The sequence below is a fragment of the Myripristis murdjan genome, chromosome 23 (genome assembly GCF_902150065.1).
Source record: "Myripristis murdjan chromosome 23, fMyrMur1.1, whole genome shotgun sequence".
NCBI lineage: Eukaryota > Metazoa > Chordata > Actinopteri > Holocentriformes > Holocentridae > Myripristis > Myripristis murdjan.
This window is the reverse complement of record NC_044002.1, coordinates 27,294,211-27,317,071: the sequence shown is the minus strand read 5'-3', so window position 1 is coordinate 27,317,071 and position 22,861 is coordinate 27,294,211. Positions and strand designations below refer to the sequence as shown.

General features: G+C 43.2%; 3 protein-coding genes across 3 annotated transcripts; all 3 read left to right on the top strand.

The window, feature by feature from the left end:
- The first annotated feature begins 10,375 nt into the window (after positions 1-10,375).
- Positions 10,376-12,494, top strand: LOC115355647 (uncharacterized). Its single transcript, XM_030046503.1, has 9 exons — positions 10,376-10,484; positions 10,600-10,703; positions 10,789-11,061; positions 11,195-11,288; positions 11,409-11,459; positions 11,587-11,804; positions 11,934-12,068; positions 12,240-12,271; positions 12,482-12,494. Exons 1-9 carry the CDS (start codon positions 10,382-10,384, stop codon positions 12,492-12,494), a joined length of 1,023 nt encoding a protein of 340 aa, XP_029902363.1. The 5' UTR covers positions 10,376-10,381.
- A 3,193-nt stretch (positions 12,495-15,687) lies between these two features.
- On the top strand, positions 15,688-16,562 carry LOC115355645 (uncharacterized). The gene is made up of 2 exons (XM_030046502.1): positions 15,688-16,461; positions 16,551-16,562. The coding sequence occupies exons 1-2, from the start codon at positions 15,688-15,690 to the stop codon at positions 16,560-16,562; spliced, it is 786 nt and encodes a 261-aa protein (XP_029902362.1).
- A 26-nt stretch (positions 16,563-16,588) lies between these two features.
- On the top strand, positions 16,589-21,400 carry LOC115355183 (uncharacterized). The gene has a single exon (XM_030045889.1). It carries the CDS (start codon positions 16,639-16,641, stop codon positions 21,268-21,270), a length of 4,632 nt encoding a protein of 1,543 aa, XP_029901749.1. The 5' UTR covers positions 16,589-16,638; the 3' UTR covers positions 21,271-21,400.
- Positions 21,401-22,861: the final 1,461 nt, after the last annotated feature.

The window sequence follows — 22,861 nt, the reverse complement described above, 5'->3', positions numbered from 1 at the left end:
TCTTTCTCTAAAAGGCTTCAAACCTTCAGCTCTTTGTTTTCCTCTGGTGTTTGTTCTGTCCGGGGCGAGGACACTTCATGGTGTTTCCTCACTTGGAAGCTGATCTCAGAGGACACCTTCTGAGTGTCCTGCATCAGAAAGACACCTGGGGAAGCTCACCTTTATCCCACTGTAAGGCCACCTGTCCTGCAGCAGCACAGCACATTTTCTCCACTGGAGGCTCATCCATGAAGAAACTTCCAGCGGCTCACACATGTAGTGACAGCCTTTACAGCACCGCAGCTCCTTTATCCACTGGAGGGACACTTCTCCATCAGAGGAGCACCTCACCTTTTTATCATTATTATTATTATTAGTTATTTATTTATTGCATGAAGGGGCACCCTGGAGGGCATTGGATCTTTTTCCCATGTGAAAGGCAGACAGTGGGGCACTTCCTCTGGTTTTTGGCGCTCTAGAGGCACTTTAGTCGTGCTGGTTCCCCTCTGAGTCCACCAGTGGTTAACAATATATAGTCACATATCTTGTATGTCGATTAAAAAAAATACAGCACATTCCATCTATCCCCTATTAAATATCAGTTTCATGCCTGCACACTTTTAAGTAAATCTATAGAAGAGTTGAAGTCATTTTTATCTTTTTATCACCCCAAGCAGTAGAATTAACATGTCGTTCCTCTCTTCCTCCACCAGGTGGAGTCTTATCCCTCTGAGCACATAAAGCCCTAATAACTACGTGCTGAATATCTGAATGTCTGGATCTTTACCAGAACACTATTATTGTTAATTGCACTTTTATGTCTTCTCATGCAGATTTTTCTCTCCCTGCTGGTTTCCCCAACACACAGAGAACACTGATGACAAACATATTTTTGCAACAAGTAAATGATGACAGAGTTTCTATGTTTTATTTGTTGATATGATGGCTCTTGTCTGATGTTCCAACACAAGTTTGATTGCTCTACATCCGGTGGCTGTGATGTTGAGTTCCTGTTGTAGCCGAGCAGCAGAGGCCACCTCCCGCTGAGGAGCCCAAAGTGAAACCAGACAGTTCTCCTTTTTTTTTTTTTTTTTTTTTTTTTTTACTCCGCCATCAGCGTCTCCGGTAAGACTCAGATTCTCCATTTAGCTGTAATCTATTAGACTGTAGCCTAAAAAAGAAGCTGTGAGTGAAGCCGCTGGACTCAGCAAGTCACTGCAGGTCAGGACAAGTCCGTCATCCTGTTGGACTGAAGGCTCACTGACGAGCCGCTTCATCTGCTCGCTGCTCATTAGTGTGTTGCTTCAGCCGAGCAAACACACTCCCACTCTTCTGGGCTTCTCACTTGATTTGGGCCGTTTATTGAATTCTTCCGCCTAAAAGCTGCTCTCTGACACTTTTGAACCGTTTAAAGTCTCGACACCGTTCACACCTGAAAGCGTTCAGCTTATTCCGAAACAGGGCGCTTGTTTATTTCTGGATTTTATGATAAAATGTTTGATGTTGCTCTCATGTTTCCGGTCTTTCACACTAAATGAGGAAGTGACGGCGGCGCGCAGCAAACAGGGGCCGCGCGCCATTTGTCTTTCCTGCTGCTCCTCTAACTTCGAAATCAACAGTTTAAAGGTAAAATAATAATGATAATTAAAGCTGCAAGCAGCGTTGGTCGGCCCTCGCACCGGTGCCGGTCCGCCACGATGTTGGTGTCATTGAAGTGCAGACAATTTATCCATTTTTCCCATTTGTAAGGGTATTTTTCTGTGCTTTCAGTTGGAAAGAGTTTTGGGCTTTTATTTTGAAAGGCCGAGGATGTCCTAGTGTGTGAGTGACATGAGTACTGCGCTAATACATGAGTACTGGCAGCTGTGTCATGATCAGCCCAAAATGCAGGCACACAGAGAAATCCTCATTCAATCCAATAGAGAAATCGATAAAAACCCACACCCGTTTGAGGTAACGCCGCTCGGACATCGTTTGAGTTACAGACTTTATTCAAGGTTTAAACGAGGCACAAGACTCGGCTCTATAATTCTTGTATTTACATGATTTTGCTATCTTGTACCGTTTTTGAATTATGGCAGTTTTAGTTTGACTGTTTTCTCTGCTCCCGCTGACGGTTTATAATGGGTGTGTATTGCGGAACTGTCCGTTACCTAGAGTGAGTCACATGACCGGGCAGAGTGCAGAGGAGAGGACGCCAGGGTCCAAAATGTTGGAAAAGTCCTGACAGCGGCCACAAACTTGTTCCAATTTGAAAATTAATTTCATATTTTTGTAGGAATTTTCGTCCTCTTTCGTGTGGCATAATTTTCGAAGCCGTGCGACGTTTACTTTAGACGCCAGGGGCCTCATTAGCGCCAAGAGTGCGCCTCTTCACGCCAAACTCCATGGAAAAAACGACGCCCTCAAAGTCGGCGTTGCCGACTTCGAGGGCTTATAAATCCCAAACGGTTCGAATTAATAATAAACCTTTAACAACTTTTGTTCAGCACGGTATCCTCTTTCATCTATTAGCTTTTCGAGCCGCTGCAATTTACGGCCTCGGAGGAGATAGATTGGGCGTAACATGCAAAAATGGGCCGTGACTTTTATTTTGAAACGCAATTTCCGGACTTCCTGTTGGCTTTAGGTGGGGGCGGCGAGCACGAAAGATGTCGGGCTCAATGAGATCTACGTTTCGGCGTTGGTTTGGTCTTTCTATCACATTCCTGTGGGCCGCAGCGGCCGCCTCCGTGTGCCTTTTTGTGCCTAGGTGGCGCTAGCGAGCCCATTTTTGCAGTTTGGGGGTGCGTTTTTCCATTTTATCAAATTTTTCGCCAGACTGGAGGTGCGTGCTGAATTTGGTGAGTTTTTGAGCATGTTTAGGGGGTCAAATTAAGCGTCAAAAAAACGTACCGATAATAAGAAGAAATTAAAGCTGCAAGCAGCGTTGGTCGGCCCTCGCACCGGTGCCGGTCCGCCACGATGTTTGTGTCATTGAAGTGCAAACAATTTATCCATTTATCCCATTTGTAAGGGTATTTTTCTGTGCTTTCAGTTGGAAAGAGTTTTGGGCTTTTATTTTGAAAGGCCCAGGATGTCCTAGTGTGTGAGTGACATGAGTACTGCGCTAATATATGAGCAGCTGTGTCATAATCAGACCAAAATGCAGGCAGACAGAGAAATCCACATTCAATCCAATGGAGAAATCCATAAAAACCCACACCCGTTTGAAGTAACGCCGCTCGGACATAGTTTGAGTTACAGACTTTTTTCAGGGTTTAAACGAGTCACAAGACTTGGATCTATAAATCTTGTATTTACATGATTTTGCTATCTTTTACCATTTTTGAGCTATGACAATTTAAGTTTGAGTGTGCTTTCTGCTCCCTCTGAGAGCTTATAATGGGTATGTATAGGGGAATGTGCAAGCAGCTAGAGTGAGTCACATGATCAGGCAGAGTGCAGAACAGAACACACCAGTGTCAAAAAGGGTAAAAAAGTCTGCACAGCAGCCACAAACTTGTTCAAATCTACACCAAAATATCATATTTTTGTAGGAATTTTTGTCCTCTTTCCATCGGCGTAGATTTGAAAGCTGTCAGTATTTTACTTTAGACAGCAGGGGCCTAATTAGTGCCAAGTGTCTGCCTCTTCACACCGGAGTCCATGGTAAAAAAAGAGGTAGAGGAAGTATCCACAGACAGGCATAATGTAATATATAATAATAATAATAATAATAATAATAATAATAATAATAGAGTATAATAACTATAATATAATATCATATAATATATATGATTAACAATATTATTATCAATTATTATTAACAAAATAATAGTTACTAAATAATAATTATTATTACTTTTTTTTTAAAATTACAATAAAATTATGTAGTAGGTATTTACATGACCAGTGCTATGGTAATCCATCTTGTTTTGATTTGAAAAAGAGATCGGGAGGGGCGCAGGGGGGGCTGCGTATAAAAGCCCCCTGCGTCTGTGTCCCTCCCCCCCACTTCTTCTCACAGACTAAGAGGTAAGACCTGTTTTCATCTCTGTTAGCTTAACGTTAGCCTATTGTTTGAACTCTGTGCTAATATGAGGCTATGGTTGATGATAACACAAGTAATTTAAATGTTATATTTCAGAGAGTGATTATGTACTTTGCATTGTGCTGTTTGCTTGTGCTTTTGGTGAGTTTTGATGGAGGGGCCGTCGAGCTTTACATGCAAAGCTAACCTGTATTTGATAATCTCAACTCCTGAGGTACAAGTGATTGACTTGAAACATTTATTAGGACATAGACAAGGCATTACCATCGACATGAGATGAATTTTAAAGTTTATTGATGGTATTTGGTCGATTGGATTAGCGCGCTAAGCTAGCGCTAGCTAGCGCTAGCTTAGCGCGCTAACCTAGGCCTGAGGCCTACTGGCGTTTAGCTTTACATGTAAAGCTAACTTTTATTTGATAATCTTAACTTCTGAGATACAAGTGGTTGACTTCAAACATTTATTAAGAAATAGAAAAGGCATTACCATCGACGTGAGATGAATTTTAAAGTGTTTTGATGGTGTTTGGTCGAGTAAATTAGGTTTTATTTGAATGGAACGCTAGCCTTGCTAGCCCGCTAGCTTAGCTGAGAGACATTGTGTCGGCCATTTTGTGCCCATATAAAGAAAAGCTGTGTCTTAGGCCTAGTTGTGCTAGTGTGTGGTTCCATAAGATTTTGAGAGGCAAACTTTTTCTTGCTGTGACAAAGGAAAATTATTTCACTTGTTTGATTTTTTTTTTTTTTTTTTTTTTTTAGTTACAAGGTTTTATTTGCATGGAACTGAGTTTGTGATATATGTTGTTGAGCTGAGTGTGTGTGGCTTGTGTGCATTCAATGAGCAGATATAGGCAAAGCTGTGCTAGTGTTTGGTTTGAGAGGAAAACTTACTCTTGTGTGGAAAAGGAAAATTATTGGACTTGATGATGAATAATTGCATTTTGTGTGTGTGTGTGTGTGTGTGTCCTTTTTTGTATTTTGATATAAGGTTTTATTTGCATTGAACTGAGTTTGTGATATGTTGTTGAGCTGAGTGTGTGTGGCCTGTGTGTGTGTGTGTGTGTGTATTCAAAGAGCAGGTGTAGCTGAGAGACATTGTGTCAGCCATTTTGTGCCCATATAAAGAATAGCTGTCAAAGGCCTAGCTCTGTGTAGCTTAGCTGAGAGACATTGTGTCGGCCATTTTGTGTGCATATAAAGAATAGCTGTGTCATAGGCCTAGCTCTGTGTAGCTTAGCTGAGAGACATCGTGTCAGCCATTTTGTGCCCATATAAAGAATAGCTGTGTCATAGGCCTAGCTCTGTGTAGCTTAGCTGAGAGACATCGTGTCAGCCATTTTGTGCCCATATAAAGAATAGCTGTGTCATAGGCCTAGCTCTGTGTAGCTTAGCTGAGAGACATCGTGTCGGCCATTTTGTGCCCATATAAAGAAAAGCTGTGTCATAGGCCTAGTTGTGCTAGTGTGTGGTTCCATAAGATTTTGAGAGGCAATCTTTTTCTTGCTGTGACAAAGGAAAACTATTTCACTTGTGTGTGTGTGTGTGTGTGTGTGTGTGTGTGTTTTTTTTTTTTTTGTCGTTATAAGGTTTTATTTGCATGGAGCTGAGTTTGTGATATATGTTGTTGAGATGTGTGTGTGTGTGGCTTGTGTGCATTCAAAGAGCAGATATAGGCAAAGCTGTGCTAGTGTTTGGTTTGAGAGGAAAACTTATTCTTGTTGTGTGGAAAAGGAAAATTATTGGACTTGATGATGAATAATTGCATTTTTTGTGTGTGTGTGTGTGTGTGTATTTTGATATAAGGTTTTATTTGCATGGAACTGAGTTTGTGATATGTACTTGAGCTGAGTGTGTGTGGCTTTTTGATAGAGCTATATCTGCTCTTTGAATGTACACCAGTCATAGCTTTGCGTGTGTGTGTGTGTGTGTGTGTGTGTGTGTGGTTCAACCAGATTTTGAGATGAAAACTTTCTCTTGCTGTGTGAAAAGGGAAATTATTGGACTTGATGATGAAAACTGCTATGTGTGTGTTTTCTGTAGTTTGCTATCATGTTTTATTTGCATGAAACTAAGCTTATGATGTATGTCGCTGAGTGTGTGTGGCTTTTGTGTGCATTCAAAGAGCAGGTGTTGCTGTGTCATATGCAAAGCTGTGCTAGTGTTTGGTTTGAGAGGAAAACCTATTCTTGTTGTGTGTTAAAGGAAAATTATTGGACTTGATGATGAGTTTTTGCATGTGTGTGTGTGCTTTTTAGTAGTTTTAAATCAGGTTTTATTTGCATGGAACTGAGTTAGTGATATGTACTTGAGCTGAGTGTGTGTGGCCTGTGTGACAGAGCTATATCTGCTCTTTGAATGTACACCAGTCATAGCTCTGCTAGTGTGTGTGTGTGTGTGTGTGTATTTTGATATAAGGTTTTATTTGCATGGAACTGAGTTTGTGATATGTACTTGAGCTGAGTGTGTGTGGCTTTGTGACAGACCTATATCTGCTCTTTGAATGTACACCAGTCATAGCTCTGCTAGTGTGTGTGTGTATGTGTGTGTGTCTGTGTGTGTGTTTGTAGTTACAAGGTTTTATTTGCATAGAAGTGATTTTGTGATATGTTGTTGAGCTGAGTGTGTGTGTGGCTTTTGTGTGCATTCAAAGAGCAGGTGTTGCTGTGTCATAGGCAAAGCTGTGCTAGTGTTTGGTTTGAGAGGAAAACTTTCTCTTGCTGTGTGAAGAGGGAAAATTATTGGACTTGATGATGAGTTGTTGCAGGTGTGTGTGCTTTTTGTAGTTTTAGATCAGGTTTTATTTGCATGGAACTGAGTTTGTAATATGTGCTTTAGCTGAGTGTGTGTGGCTTTGTGACAGAGCTATATCTGCTCTTTGAATGTACACCAGTCATAGCTTTGCTAGTGTGTGTGTGTGTGTGTGTGTGTGTGGTTCAACCAGATTTTGAGATGAAAACTTTCTCTTGCTGTGACAAATGAAAATTATTTGACTTGGTGTGTGTTTGTGTGTGTGTGTTCTTTTTTTGTAGTTTGATATAAGGTTTTATTTGCATTGAACTGAGTTTGTGATATATGTTGTTGAGCTGAGAGTGTGTGGCCTGTGTGTGTGTGTGTGTGTGTGTGTGTGTGTGTGTGTGTGTGTATGTGTTTTTTTTTTTTTTTTTTTTTTTTTGTAGTTATAAGGTTTTATTTGCATGGAGCTGAGTTTGTGATATATGTTGTTGAGCTGAGAGTGTGTGGCCTGTGTGTATTCAAAGAGCAGGTGTAGCTGAGAGACATTGTGTCGGCCATTTTGTGTGCATATAAAGAAAAGCTGTGTCATAGGCCTAGCTCTGTGTAGCTTTGCTGAGAGACATCGTGTCAGCCATTTTGTGCCCATATAAAGAAAAGCTGTGTCATAGGCCTAGTTGTGCTAGTGTGTGGTTCCATAAGATTTTGAGAGGCAAACTTTTTCTTGCTGTGACAAAGGAAAACTATTTCACTTGTGTGTGTGTGTGTGTGTGTGTGTGTGTGTGTGTGTGTGTGTGTGTGTGTGTGTGTGTTTGTAGTTATAAGGTTTTATTTGCATGGAGCTGAGTTTGTGATATATGTTGTTGAGCTGTGTGTGTGTGTGTGGCTTGTGTGCATTCAAAGAGCAGATATAGGCAAAGCTGTGCTAGTGTTTGGTTTGAGAGGAAAACTTATTCTTGTTGTGTGAAGAGGGAAAATTATTGGACTTGATGATGAGTTGTTGCAGGTGTGTGAGCTTTTTTGTAGTTTGATATCAGGTTTTATTTGCATGGAACTGAGTTTGTGATATATGTTGTTGAGCTGAGTGTGTGTGGCTTTGTGACAGAGCTATATCTGCTCTTTGAATGTACACCAGTCATAGCTTTGCTAGTGTGTGTGTGTGTGTGGTTCAACCAGATTTTGAGATGAAAACTTTCTCTTGCTGTGACAAATGAAAATTATTTGACTTGGTGTGTGTTTGTGTGTGTGTGTGTGTGTTCTTTTTTTGTAGTTTGATATAAGGTTTTATTTGCATTGAACTGAGTTTGTGATATATGTTGTTGAGCTGAGAGTGTGTGGCCTGTGTGTGTGTGTGTGTGTGTGTGTGTATTCAAAGAGCAGGTGTAGCTGAGAGACATTGTGTCGGCCATTTTGTGCCCATATAAAGAAAAGCTGTGTCATAGGCCTAGCTCTGTGTAGCTTAGCTGAGAGACATTGTGTCGGCCATTTTGTGCCCATATAAAGAAAAGCTGTGTCATAGGCCTAGCTCTGTGTAGCTTAGCTGAGAGACATCGTGTCGGCCATTTTGTGCCCATATAAAGAAAAGCTGTGTCATAGGCCTAGCTCTGTGTAGCTTAGCTGAGAGACATCGTGTCGGCCATTTTGTGCCCATATAAAGAATAGCTGTGTCATAGGCCTAGCTCTGTGTAGCTTAGCTGAGAGACATCGTGTCGGCCATTTTGTGTTCATATAAAGAAAAGCTGTGTCATAGGCCTAGTTGTGCTAGTGTGTGGTTCCATAAGATTTTGAGAGGCAAACTTTTTCTTGCTGTGACAAAGGAAAACTATTTCACTCGTGTGTGTATGTGTGTGTGTGTGTGTGTGTGTGTGTGTGTGTGTGTGTGTGTGTGTGGTTACAAGGTTTTATTTGCATAGAACTTATTTTGTGATATATGTTGTTGAGCTGAGTGTGTGTGTGGCTTGTGTGCATTCAAAGAGCAGATATAGGCAAAGCTGTGCCAGTGTTTGGTTTGAGAGGAAAACTTGTGTGGAAAAGGAAAATTATTGGACTTGATGATGATAGATGCATGTTTTTTTTGTTTGTTTGTTTGTTTGTGTGTTTGTAGTTTTAAATCAGGTTTTATTTGCATGGAACTGAGTTTGTGATATGTACTTGAGCTGAGTGTGTGTGGCTTTGACAGAGCTATATCTGCTCTTTGAATGTACACCAGTCATAGCTTTGCTAGTGTGTGTGTGTGTGTGTGTGTGTGTGTGTGTGTGTGTGTGTGTGTGTGTGTTTCTTTTTTTGTAGTTTGATATAAGGTTTTATTTGCATGGAACTGAGTTTGTGATATATGTTGTTGAGCTGAGTGTGTTTGGCTTGTGTGCATTCAAAGAGCAGGTGTAGAGTGTCATAGTTGGGCTGGTGTGTGGTGTAATAACATTTTGAGAGGAAGACTTTTTTGCTGTGTGGAAAAGGAAAGTTATTTGTTTTGATGATGAATAGTTGCATGTGTTTTTTTTTGTGTAGGTTTATATCAGGTTTTATTTGCATGGAAGTGTTTTGATATATGCAGTTCAGTTGAGTGTGTGTGGCTTTTGTGTGCATTCAAAGAGCAAATAGTTGTGTCATAGGCAAAGCTGTGTTAGTGGTTGGTCCAATATGATTGTAAGAGAAGGTCTTCCTTGTGAGACAAGGAAATTATTTGATTCAATATTGATAATTGTAAATTTTTATTTTTCTTTTCATGCTGGCGTGTGTGTCTTTTGCTGTATGCAGGAACTGTAGTTTGTGATGTATTTAGTTGGGTGTGTCTGTGTCCACCGGTATGGCTAAGCTGTGAGATGTTGTCAGCCACTTTCTGTGTAATGAGGAAGCAAATAATGTAATTAGGATGCCAGTTTGCTGGTTTATTATGATTTTGAGAGGAAAAGGTTTTCTTAAGATGTGTCTCTGTTTTGAGCAGCACAGTCGTGTTGTTGGCCATTTTCTTTCGATTACTTGAACACAATATGGATGCTGGTTTGTGTCTTAAGCATTTTATAGAGAGAAAGACCTTATTTAAAATTAAAACCTAAAAATTTCCTACAGCTAAGTGTATTCAGGATGCTTTCAGTAACTTTCTGTTCAATTAAATGGTGTTTTTCTATTAAACAGGTAATGTTGTTTAAATCAAACAATATGTTTCATTTAATTTACAGATATTGATATCGATTGGCTGTGAGATCTGGTGTTGTTGAGAGCGAGAGACCTGCGAGCGACCTGCGATTGACCTGCGAGCGACCTGCGAGCGACCTGCACCGACATCTGCGATCCCTTGATCCAGGACAAGTTTACACAGACATATTGATTAAATTTAAAAACAAACACATAACTAATTGTTAATCAACACACATAGTTTTACTTTTTTGACACACAGACACACACAGACAGACAGACAGACAGACAGACAGACACACACACACACACACACACACACACACACACACACACACTGCCAAGGTAAGTTGAAACGTTTGTGTATTTGAAGGCTGACCTTGTCTGGGAAAGCATTGTTTGTGAGTATGATTGGCACAGATTCACTTGGATTTTTAAAGTTTCTTTGAACTTTGGAGGAAATTTTATTATTTTTTTTTGTTTGTTTTTTTTTTTTCATTCCTAGATGCCCCGTGCCAAGTCCCACCGGCGGGCCCAGGCCCAGAAGCGGAGGATGGCGCAGCCGCAGCCATGGACCCCCCAGCCGCCTGTCCCCGAGTTCGTTGCTCGTAAGTATCAAACAGTTTGTTTATTTTTTTAATGTTTAACTGATGCAGTTTGAATGTTATTTGAGGAAGTACAAATTTTGTGTCATCATACTTAACTTTGTTGTCAACCACACAGGGCGCGGTACAGGGTACCGCCATCGCGTGCGGAGATGGCCGACTTCGAAGCTGACCCAGCGGAGCTTCAAGTTGGTCACTCCTGCCCTGCAGCCGGACCAGAAGGTATTAGTTTTTCTTTTTCAGAAACACAGTGCTTGTCGTAAGAAGTCGGTGTCTATGTTCTAAAGCCGTGTCTCTGTCGTTGCAGATGGTGTTCGTCGTGGGAGACTCCCACCTGCGGGCCCTGGTGGATGGGATCGTCGCGATGCCGGAGGTACCTCTGTGTTTTTCTTTTCTCTCTGTTCCAGGTGCGCATGCAGCAGAGCTGAGGACGGAGGTGTCCCACGCCGCTCTCCCCTGGACCCCGGACGTGGTGTGTGTGCTCGCCCCGAGCAACAACCTGACAGCCAGCAGGAACATCGGAGAGGCGTCGCTGGACTTCGGTGCTCTCCTGGCTACAGTCTGCAACCGCTGGGCGAAGGTGTGTTTAATTTGCAGTTGGCAGTATTTGTTTTGTCCTGTGCTGTCACAGTAAGCGTGTGTTTTCACATGTGCTTTTTTAGAAACCTAAATGTGATTCTAAACGTGATTTTTTTTTGTGTGTGTGTGTGTAGGTGTTCGTGCTGGACTTCCCTCCACGCTTGAACATCGAGCCTGGCCTGCAGGAGCTGTTCCGCCAGGAGTTCCGCCGTGTCGCAGCACGCATGGGTACGTCTTAGTTTTGGTCATCAGTTTGATTATAACTGACGTATCGTGAACCTAACCTCATATGTTTTACATGAGTGTATTTATTACCAGAATGTATAATATTTCTCACTTTTGCGGCAGGTCTCCCATACGTGTCTGTGGCAGAGCACCTCCCTCTGGACCGTTTGGAGCTGTGGAGCCGTGACGGTGTAAGTACAGCATACTTTGTTGTTGTGACATGACACATGGAGGAGTTGAAGGTTTCCATTTTCGATACACAAGTTGAGCGCAATGTGTTCTGCGTTTCACTGTTTTCCAGGTGCACCTCAGCGACAGCGACGGAACGCCGATCCTCGTCCAGGCCCTGTGGGACGCCGCGGTCCGCCAGCTGACTCCTCCTCCTCCTCCTCCTCCCTCGGTGCCCCCCGGACATCGCCTCGTGCCAGGGTCTCCCCCGTGCTGGTTGTGACAGGACACAGCCCCGCGCCCCGTCACCGCGACCCACTGGAGTGGACCGTCGTCGGACAGGAGGGCAAGGTAATGTGTTTGAGTCATTTTCTGGCTGTACATTTGTGCATCTTTTCTGGTTTTACGCCTTTATTTTGTGTGTGTGTGTTTTTTTTTTTTTTTTTAATGGTGACATTTTTTTTTTTTGTGGTTTTTAAGATTCGAGCATCTCCGGTGCAAGAGTCTGTCCTCCCGTCCAACCCCGTCTGGTTCAGCGGCGACATCCTGGATGCCATGGAGAGGGTTTCGCCATCCTCGGACAGCGACGTCACTGCCCTTCTGCCAGCTGGCCAGGTAAACTGCCTGATAATTACGTTTATATATTAGTTCTGACTTTAAGGTGTTTCTGTTAAGTTATAAAATGTTAAATGGGTTTGCCTCTAATGTTTCCCCTTGTCTCTGTGTGAGTGTGTGTGTGAATGGTTGTGAGTTTTTCCGAGTGCGTGCTGTGTCTTTTTGAGCCAGGTCATCATGCTGCTGGTGGTTGTGTGGCTCAGGTCCCAGGCTGCTCCAGTACATGTGGCTCCCCTCGGCATCCGCATTCCTCATCCACCAACTGTTTTTACATTTTTTTCCTTTGTATTATACATACAGATCTTTTGTTGTTGTTTTTTTTCTGTGTTTGCAAAACCCATTGTATGTGTGTATGTCCTGGACAAAATTGAATTTAAGACGGCATTTAACAAGGTTTGTTTTCCTTCTTTTAGACTTCCCGTGTGAGGCGTTCGCCGAGAGGTGTTGCCACAAGGCGTAGAGGAGGAAAGCGGCAGGTTGGTATCATGTTTAGTATGTGAGCTATGTGGATTGTTTTTGCCATATTTTGATAACACATGCAGAACCCGAATGAATGAGTGCATTATTGAAATGAGTCTTTTGTCTTCCCCTATCTTTTTTAGGTGCCGGCAACACCTTCACCTGCCCGTGAGACCGTGCCTGCCTCCGGCCCCAGACCAGCGGTGCAGCAGGTTTGTCTTTGTTTATTTATATATATTATGTGAATTATTATTATGACAGGTAACAGGGAAATGGTTCTCCTGTTTTCTTTAGTAAAACCATGTTTTTTTTTGTGTGTGTGTGTGTGTGTGTGTGTGTGTCAGGTGGAGGCGACAGCCCAGGAGTCGTCCAGCGTGGTGCCAGGGGTGGTCGTCATCCAGGAGGAGGTTGCCGCAGCGTGCCCGGCCGTCCCGGAGGTACAGCAGAGTACTTTTTATAACGTGCAGAACCCGAGTGAATGAGTGCATTATGTAAATGAGGCTTTTTTTCTTCCCCATCTTTTTTAGGTGCCGGCAAGACCTTCACCAGCCCGTGGGACCGTGTCCGCCTCCGGGCCCAGACCAGCGGTGCAGCAGGTTTGTCTTTGTTTAAATATAATATGTGAGTTAGCATTGAGAGGTAGCAGGAAAATGGTTCTCCTGTTTTCATATTTGTCTGTTGTGTACATTCTGTTTTATCTAGTTATTCTCAATTGTACTCAGTATTATTTACACTGTTTATTCAGTTGTTTACACTATTTAGTCTGTTGTTTACATTCTGTTTCATCTAGTTACTCTCAATTGCACTCATTATTATTTAGCTCTTGTTTTTTAGTACTAGTTATATAGACCATATTGCACTAGTTATATAGATTATATTTAATTTTTAAACGGTCCCACAATTCCATCTCTGCTGTAATCCGGAAGCCAAGCAACGACATTTCGTTGCCAAAATCTCACTGCTGTGTTTTTTTTTTTTTTTTTATCAGGTGGAGGCGACATCCCAGGAGTCGGCCAGCGAGGTGCCGGGAGTGGTCGCCGTTCAGGAGGAGGTCGCCGCAGCGGGCCCTGCTGTCCCAGAGGAGCGACAGATCTTCAAAGCTAAGGCTGTTTTTGTTCCTTCTGTTTGTGTTAGTGATGTTCAGTCAGAGTCTAGCGCTAATGCTGTGGCAACAGGGTCTAACATAGATAGCAGCAGGATTAGGCTAGCTAAAGTTGTGCGCGGGTCGTTTCATCAGGGAAATGCCCGATTTGTGTATGCAGGTGTGCAGTGTATGGCTATAGCTTTGGTCAGCTTAGCCAAACACACAGTGAGGAGCGCGTTCTCGTGGGACAGGCTGGATCTGGATCGCGCGTTGGTTGAAGGTGATGAGTTGTACACCAGTTTGCGTGACCTCAACATCTTCAGCCATGTGTCTAATCTGCTGTCTGTGCCAGATTTGCCACAGCAGCTGGAATTAGACGGACAGCTGTTTAGGTTTAGTTTTGGTGACACGGTGTTAGGCGAAGTAGGCGTGACCGAAGGTGAATACATCGATTTCGGTGTGTTCATCAGCTTGCGTAATGGACTGGAGCGGATCTTCAGTCAATACACCACATGTCTTTTGACAATGTGCGGAAACACCACTGCCATCGTGCGTGAGGGTGGACGGTTCGCTGTGGTCGACAGTCACTCACGCAGTAGCACTGGCTTGTTGCACCACAACGGTACAAGCGTGGTTCTGCATTTCGCGTGTCTCGACGACCTGCACCATTACATCTGTCGTTTGGCCGACAGTCTCCGTTCGAGGGAGAAGCTCTTTGAGCTGTGTGGTGTCACGGTCAGCACGGGTGCAAGTCCAACACGGTCTGGTGTGTCTGCAGAGAGTCTCGTCACTGGGATGAGCGCTGCTCCAGCACCAGAGTCTAGTGTGCTCACTGAGGCTGGGAGAAAAAGTGAGGTTTGTGCAGGCAGTTGTGTGCCTGAATGTGTTGTCAGCATTGCCGCAAGTCCGGCACTGTCTGGCATTTCTGTGTTGACTTTCTCCAGCGAGGTGAGCAGCGGTTCAGCGGCAGAACAAACAGTGGCTGATGGCAGAAAGCGCGTCATTTCTTCCGACACTTGTATGTCGAAGAAATCCAAGAGTTTCGATGTCCGAGAGGTCAATTTGGACGTCGAATTTGTTAGCGAGGTGAGAAGCGAAGAGCTGGTCTTCCATCCCCTCGGCGTAGATGTTTGTCGTGCTTTATGCACAAAGTTAAACGTCGATTGCGTGAAGGTTGTTAGTCCGGTAGCCACAGAGGAGGGGTTGTTGGGTGTTCCTTGTAGCAAAGAGAGGATTGTTGCCGATGGGAACTGCTTCTTCAGAGCCATCTCTCAGGCTGTGAGTGGTTCTCAGAAGCACCATCGTAGGATTAGGTTAGCTGTATGTAAGGAGTTAGAAAGGAACACTGATAGATATCAGAGTCTTTTGAGGACTGGGTACTCCTCTGTGTTAGATTATATTGAGCAGTCCAGGATGAGACGTGTCGGCAGTTGGGCCACAGAGGTGGAAATTCAGGCGACAGCTGATTGGTTAGGCGTTAATGTGTATACTTTCCATGATGGGCGTTGGTTGAGGTATAGTTGTAGCAGTCAGCCTTTGTCTGCAGAGTGTATTTACATAGAAAATGTAATGGGACGGCATTTTGAGAATGTGGTTTGTGTGTGTAAGCCTGGACTGCACTGTTGTTACAGTTACTGCAAAGTTAGTGAAGTTACAGGTTACAATGTAAGATCTAGAATGATGGATGTCGTGGTTGTAGATAGTGACAACACAGCGGTTAGGTGTAGTGATGTAGTTGGTTCTGTTGTAGGTGTAGAGGACAGTGGCATGGTTATGGAGGGTGCTAGGGAGTTAGTGTCAGGTAGAAAGTCTCTGTCCAAGTATCTGAGGAGGAAAAAAAGGACACAGGAAAAGTTGGATATTTCGCTTAGGGAGAAACGGCAGTTAACTATTAGGAAGATGTATAAGGAAAATATATTGTTTAGGGAGAAGGCTAAGTTGTGGAGTGTAGGGAAATATAGTAAGAATTTAGCTCACAGAGAGAGGGTTAAAGATTTGAGCGTTAGTAAATACAGAGAAATTGTAGAGCATAGGGAGAGTGTTAAGGCCAGGAGTTTTGTCAGATATAGGGACAGCATGGAGCACAGGGAGAGAGTTAAGGGCAAGATTTTGGGCAAATATCAGGATAGCACTGAGTATAGGGAGAAACTTAAAAAAAAAAGTAAGAGTAGGAGTAAGAGTAAGTATCATGGTAGTGTAGAGTATAAGCAGAAAGTTATTTCCAGTGTTAGGTTAGGCAGAAAGCAGAGGGTAGAGAAGTCGAAAGATTTTGGTTTTGTGATGGAGCAGTTTTTAGAAAAGGTCAGAGATGGACCTGATTTTGTGTGCTGTGTGTGTCATAGGTTGTTTTTTAGATATCAGGTGGTTAGTTGTGATAGGGAAACTTATAGGCAAAGTTCAGCGACAGCGGCTGTGGCAAATAGGTGTATAGGCGGGCAGTATTTGCATCGGTGTAGTGGTGAGTGTGTTGCGCCGTGTTCGTTGGTTTCATCGCGTGGTAATTTGTGGATTTGTTACACATGTGATAGGAAGCTTAGTTCAGGTGAGATGCCAGCTGAATGCTGGGTTAATAACTTGGAGCTTGATCCCATTCCTGCTGAACTGGGATCTTTGAATAGTTTAGAACAGCATCTTATTGCGTTACACATTCCATTCATGAAAATGTTGGCACTGCCTAAAGGCGGGCAGAATGGAGTACATGGACCGGTGACATGTGTTCCAGCCAACATTGTTCAGACTGCGAATGTGTTGCCTCGTTCGAGTATGGAAGGGTCTCTGCTTCAGGTTAAGCTGAAGCGGAAACTCACGTATAAAGGCTATTATGAGTACCAGTTTGTCGATACGTTGCGTGTAAGACAGGCGCTAGAGTATTTAAAGAGGACAAATATTCATTATAGAGACATTGAGTTTAATGAGGATTGGGTAAACGAATTTGTTAGGGAGGAAGATAGGGAGAAGGAAGAGGCCGAGTCAGGCAGTGAGGATGAGGCTGAGGTTAGGTTAGGTCAGGTTACGGTTCAGTCTGAAATGTGTGAGCTAGCGGAATCAGCAGACATAGGACAGGATGAACTGTTACATGACAGACAACAGCACTGCATGTTTCAGGACACTTGTCTTATGCCTGTTGATATTGGTCAGGAAGCTTTAGATCAGTATTTTAAGGATATTTTGAACATTGCGCCTGCAGAAGGGAATAGTCCAGTTAGAATGCTTTCTGACCACACGAACGAGGCAAAGTGTTTCCCGGTGTTGTTTCCCACGGGTGGTAGGACGTTTCACGATGGTCGGTGGCACGACTTGACATTGGCGCGTTATCTTAATAATAGGATTATGCATGCCGACGGCCGTTTTGCGCGTAATGTAGAGTATATATTTTTTGCTCAGTACGTGTCGGAGTTGGACAAGGTTGTGTCCAGTGTTTCTGTTGCGTTGCGCAAGGATAAAGGAGGTCAGAGGCCTCAACGTGTTAGTGAGGATATGTTGGCAGATGCGGACGCCTTGAAGCAGTTGTTGGCGTGTGATGATGGGTTTAGGTTTCTTAAACCCATCAGAGGAACTCCGGCCTTCTGGCAGTCTGTCCAGAAGGACGTGATGGCTTGCGTGCGGCAGTTAGGCATTCCGACGTGGTTTTGCTCGTTTTCGTCTGCGGATATGCGCTGGCAGAATCTTCTGACCAGCATCCTGAAACAGGAAGGCAGATCGCAGACGGTAGAGGATTTGGAGTGGGCAGATAGGTGCGCGTTGTTGCGACGTAATCCTGTGACCGCGGCTAGGATGTTTGACTACAGGTGGCATTGTTTTCTGAAAGAGGTTCTCATGTCTCCCTGTCAACCAATCGGCAAAATAATTGATTACTTTTATAGGGTAGAATTTCAACAAAGAGGCTCACCACATGTACACTGTTTGTTTTGGATCGAGGGTGCTCCCCAAATTGATAAAAACACAGATGAGGAGGTAGTAGAATTTATTGACCGCTACGTTACGTGTGAGCTACCCTCAGATGATGACACACTATTGGACACGGTGTCATCTGTTCAAACACATTCCAAACGACATTCAAAGTCATGCAGAAAACACAAAACGACATGTCGTTTCAATTTTCCAAAACCTGTTTCTGCGCGCACATTCATTTGTAGAATGCGGGAGTGCAAGTGTGATAAAAAGAAGACAGCGGAGGCTGAATCTAATTCAGAAAACAAGCCAGTCTGTAAGTGTTTCGAAGATAGAGATAAAATGCCTAAAGAGTTTGCGCATAAAATTCTTGAAGATGTCAAGAAAGCTGTGGAACGCGATGTGCCTCCTGCTAGTGTAGAGGATTTGTTTGCTAGCTTGCGTATTAATCAGGAGATTTTTGAAATGGCTTATAGGCGTTTAGAGAAGAAGCATAAGGTTGTCTATAGGAGAGGGGTGAACGAGGTTTGGGTAAATCAGTATAGCAAGAAGTTGTTGAAGTGCTGGAACGCGAACATGGACATTAGCTTTGTCACCGACGCCTACGCAGTAGTGATATACATAATATCGTATATTACGAAAGCAGAGAGAGAAATTGGCCTGTTATTGAGTAATGCCCAAAAAGAAGCAAAAAAACAAGGGAATCTCTCTGCTAAAGAAGCCCTGCGGAAGCTGGGCAGTGTATATTTACACAACAGAGATGTTTGTGCGCAGGAGGCGGTGTATAGGCTAACGAACATGCACCTTAGGGAGTGTTCCAGAAAGGTTGTGTTTGTGCCGACAGGCAGTAGGATAGTTAGAATGAGTTTGCCCCTCAGTGTGTTGAGGCAGATGGCCGCCTCCCGTGATCTACGGGAGGAGGATATGTTTATGATTAGTATAGTAGATAGGTATAGGAATAGGCCTGACAGTGTAGTGTTTGATAACATGTGTATGGCTACCTTTGCATCTGAGTATCGTGTTCTCACCAAAAATGAAATGTCTCAAGACAGAATTGAACTGAAGAATGACTTAGGATTCATTCTTAGGAGAACACGCACTCAGTTTGCAGTGGTGCGATACATGCGTTTTAATTTGGATAGAGAGGAGGAGGCACATTTTCAGAGCCTGTTGCAGTTGTTTCTTCCTTATAGAACTGACTCAGACCTCAAACCTGATGGCTTTGAGCTGTTTGAGCAGTTCTATAACGATGGTGAGGTGTTGTTTAGCGACGGCTCTGTACATTCGGTTAGTGATGTTGTCGATGAGAATAGGGCAAGGTTTGAGGTAAATTGTCCTCACCTTGAGTTAGCTCAGGAGATAGCTGCGCAAAACAACGGCGTAGATGAGGATGTTTGGGGTGAGCTTTGTCCTGAACAGGAAGCGGAACGCCTTGAGGGTTTAGAGGAGATGAGGCAGCAGCGGGAAGGTGAGTTAGCTGAGGAACAGTTGGTTGAGTCATTGGTGAATGTGCCAGATTTGATTGTTGGTGGCAGACAGGTAGCGCAGTTAGAGAGAAACAGGTCCATTTTATCTAGAACTGAGGGTTTAGCGCTTGTTAGGTCTCTGAATGAGACACAGCTTGCTGTTTTTTATAAGGTGAGACAGTGGTGTCTGCAGAAGGTGATGGGTAAAAACCCAGAGCCTCTGCGTGTGTTTGTGACAGGTGGTGCAGGGACGGGGAAAAGTCATTTAATTAGGGCTATCCAGTATGAGGCAGCGCGGCTGCTGTCAACACTTTGTGATCAACCAGACGATATCTGTATTTTGTTAACTGCTCCAACAGGAATAGCTGCATACAATTTAAATGCAGCAACAATTCATCACACATTGAGTATTGGCAAACAGGCTAGTTTACCTTACACCCCTCTGGGTGAAGATAAACTAAACTCTTTGCGAGCAAAATTAAGTCACCTCCAAATTTTAATTATAGATGAAATAAGTATGGTTAATCACAACTTGTTGGCTTATGTCCACGGTAGATTGAGACAGATTAAACAGACAGGCGACTTTTCCCCGTTTGGTAATGTTAGCGTGATAGCTGTCGGAGACTTCTATCAGTTGCCTCCCGTTAAAGGGAAGCCTCTGTATAGTAGTCCTGTTGGTGTGGACCTGTGGTGTAATTTCAGCACCGTGGAGCTGAAAAAGATAGTTAGGCAGAAGGATAGTGTTTTTGCAGAGATGCTGAATAGGTTAAGAGTGCGTTCCAGGGCCACCCCAATGTTAGATAGCGACGTTGAAATGTTGAAGATGCGCGAGACCGGCGAGGTGAGCTCAGCCTTGCATATCTTTGCGACGAATAGGCAAGTAAGTGAGCACAACCTAAATTATCTGTTTGACTGTTGTCCTGATTATGTCACCATTGAGGCGCAGGATTTTGTGACTAACAGGACAACAGGGAATTTGGAACGGATGCCCGGGCATCATGGCGTTGCGGCGGACACGTCTCTACCGGAGACGTTGTGTATAGCGAGGAACGCGCGAGTCATGTTGTGTAAGAACGTGGATGTTGCGGACGGCCTGGTCAATGGAGCATGTGGCACGGTTACTCAGATAGTTTTTGGAGAGGATTCCACGTTTCCTCTCACCGTGTATGTTAGATTTGATGATGTGAATATTGGTTCAGATAGGAGGAAAAACCGTGCACATGCAGCAGTAGAATGCCTGCAGTCTACTGCCATTGATCCAGAGGAGGATAGAGCCACCAAGCGTGGCGGTTTGCGTCGTCAGTTTCCTCTGAGGTTAGCGTGGGCTTGCACTGTTCACAAAGTGCAAGGACTCACTGTGGACGAGGCGGTAGTGTCTTTGAAGAGGGTGTTTGCACCGGGGCAGGCATATGTAGCGCTTAGTCGCGTTAGGGCCTTGTCTGGACTGATCATCGAGGATTTTTCAGAGAAGGCAATTTATTGCAAGAACGCCATAAAGGAGGCCTTGGATAGCATGCCTCCATTTTTGATTGAGCAGCCAGAGCCTTCATTAAATGCACACAGTTTCTCTGTGTATTTAATGAACGTTCAAAATTTAAGTCGGCATGTGTTAGATTTGGTGTCTTGCACGCAGTATTTACAGCTTACCTGTATTGCTGTGACAGAAACGTGGCTCACTGCACAGTCCTCATTAGACGGTGTCCAAATTGAAGGTTACACTTTCCACAATCGTCCTCGTGGCTTGTGTTACAGCAGCAGTAACCCCAAATTGTTAGAGCTAAAGAACCTAGAACATGGTGGAGTCGGTTTGTATAGCGCAGACAATTTGGACTGTGATATTCTGCAGGTGCCCGATTTGAATCTGGAGTGTTTGGTGTGCCTGTGCAGCAAATTCAAGATATTGTTGGCAGTAATTTATCGTCCACCGTGTTATCCAATTTCTTTATTCAAACAAAATCTGGGGAGGTTACTTGATTGGTTAAATCCAATCAGTAACACAATTGTAATAATGGGGGATTTCAATGACAACATTTTAAAAACATCCTCAATTTGCAAATTTATGGGTGAAAAAGGATTTAGTCAGCATGTAACACAAGAAACTACGGAGAAGGGGACACTAATTGATCACGTTTATGTTAAAACAACACAGTATAATGTGGAGTGTGCAGTGATGCCCACGTATTTTAGTGATCACGAAGGTGTTGTTTGTAGTTTTAGTGTTAACGATGATCAGGGGTTAGTTGTTGACTTGGAGGAGGTAGAGGGCCTCTTCGAGTCAGACGTAGATTTTGATGAGGGTTAGGTTGTTTTGTTTGGCAAAGGAAGCAAACGATGAATTCACACTACTGGTGTAAATTCTTTGTTTGATGAGTCAAACGGAGCTACATTGCAGTGTCCCGGTGCAAATGTTAGTGTTGTGGTGTTTGTGTGTTGGTTCAGAGGAAACTGACTTGTAGTGTGTTGTGTTGTTCATGGTGTGTACATTGGCTACCACTATGAATGTTGTCTTTTTAGAGCCTGTCCCACTGTAATTGTATAGATTGTTATTTATTGTGATTATTTATAGTATTTACATCTTGTATTTATTATTGATTTTAGATTATGTATTTATGATGTGGAATAGATGATCATGGTTAGATCTTAGATTAAGCAAATCATGTGTTTCAGGGGGAATTAGGGAAGGTTTAGTTGTGGAGAATCATGTGTAGGGACGTATATCATGTAATCATGTGTCACAGGTTTATGGATGTGTTAGTCTCTGTTTGCCACGTGTTAGCTGTTGGTCTCTGTTTAAAGTTTAAATGTGAAGAGTTCATTTGCAAAAACAGATAAAAGCCATTCTTAAAATGGATACACCGTTTCACTGATACTGCTTGGAGTACACACACACACACACACACACACACACACACACACACAGGGCATGATTTAGGATAATAAATCAAATGGGGATCTGTTTTTGCAAATGAGCTCTTCATGTATATCTGTTAAAATTTTAAATGTATGTCTGTTTAAAGTTTAAATGTGAAGAGTTCATTTGCAAAAACAGATAAAAGCCATTCTTAAAATGGATACACCGTTTCACTGATACTGCTTGGAGTACACACACATACACACACACACACACACACACACACACACACACACACACACACACAGGGCATGATTTAGGATAATAAATCAAATGGGGATCTGTTTTTGCAAATGAGCTCTTCATGTATATCTGTTAAAAATTTAAATGTATGTCTGTTTAAAGTTTAAATGTATATAGTTCTGCATGTTTGAGTCCATGTCACCTTCATGTGTACTGTCTGTACACAAGAGGTTCACTTTCAATACTGAAGTGTTCCCTCTGGTGTGCATGAACTCAGAGCAAAACTGTTGTGGCACAACAAGGCACAGACTCCCCATTCTGTACGCCTGAGCTGCCACAGCAGGACAGTTATTTATATATATATATATATATATATATATATATATATATATATATATATATATATATATATAAGTCCATTAGCAGTGGTGTATTTTCCAGGTTTTTTGCTCCCATTTGTGTCCCCCATTCTTAACTTTTCTGTCTCCCTATGCCTCACCAACTTTACACAGTTGCGTGGCCCTGTCATCAAATTGTAGTTACTTAAGTTAGTGTACTATGTGATGCTGTTGGTCAGTGATGTTTGCCTCAAAATGTTGTCTTTTTTTTACTCTGAGGGGAACTTCCTGGTTGAAGATGCTACTGTGGTGCAGCGTCCCAAACTTCCCTACCTCCCAAGTGATGATGATGTCGCCTTGTAGCAAGTGGCATCGTGGGACAGAGACAGCACATGCATTGTACCTATGTCCTGTCAAAGTGGTTCAGATGAACTTTAGTCTCAGTATTGTAGGTCTGGGAC

Bases quoted from the DNA above. Each gene is read 5' to 3' on its own strand.
- LOC115355647 (XM_030046503.1), top strand. From the start codon at position 10,382: ATGCCCCGTGCCAAGTCCCACCGGCGGGCCCAGGCCCAGAAGCGGAGG. The intron at 10,704-10,788 runs GTATTAGTTTTT...CTGTCGTTGCAG, and splicing joins CCCTGCAGCCGGACCAGAAG to ATGGTGTTCGTCGTGGGAGA. The intron at 11,289-11,408 runs GTACGTCTTAGT...CTTTTGCGGCAG, and splicing joins CCGTGTCGCAGCACGCATGG to GTCTCCCATACGTGTCTGTG.
- LOC115355645 (XM_030046502.1), top strand. From the start codon at position 15,688: ATGGAGCACAGGGAGAGAGTTAAGGGCAAGATTTTGGGCAAATATCAG.
- LOC115355183 (XM_030045889.1), top strand. From the start codon at position 16,639: ATGTGTGAGCTAGCGGAATCAGCAGACATAGGACAGGATGAACTGTTA.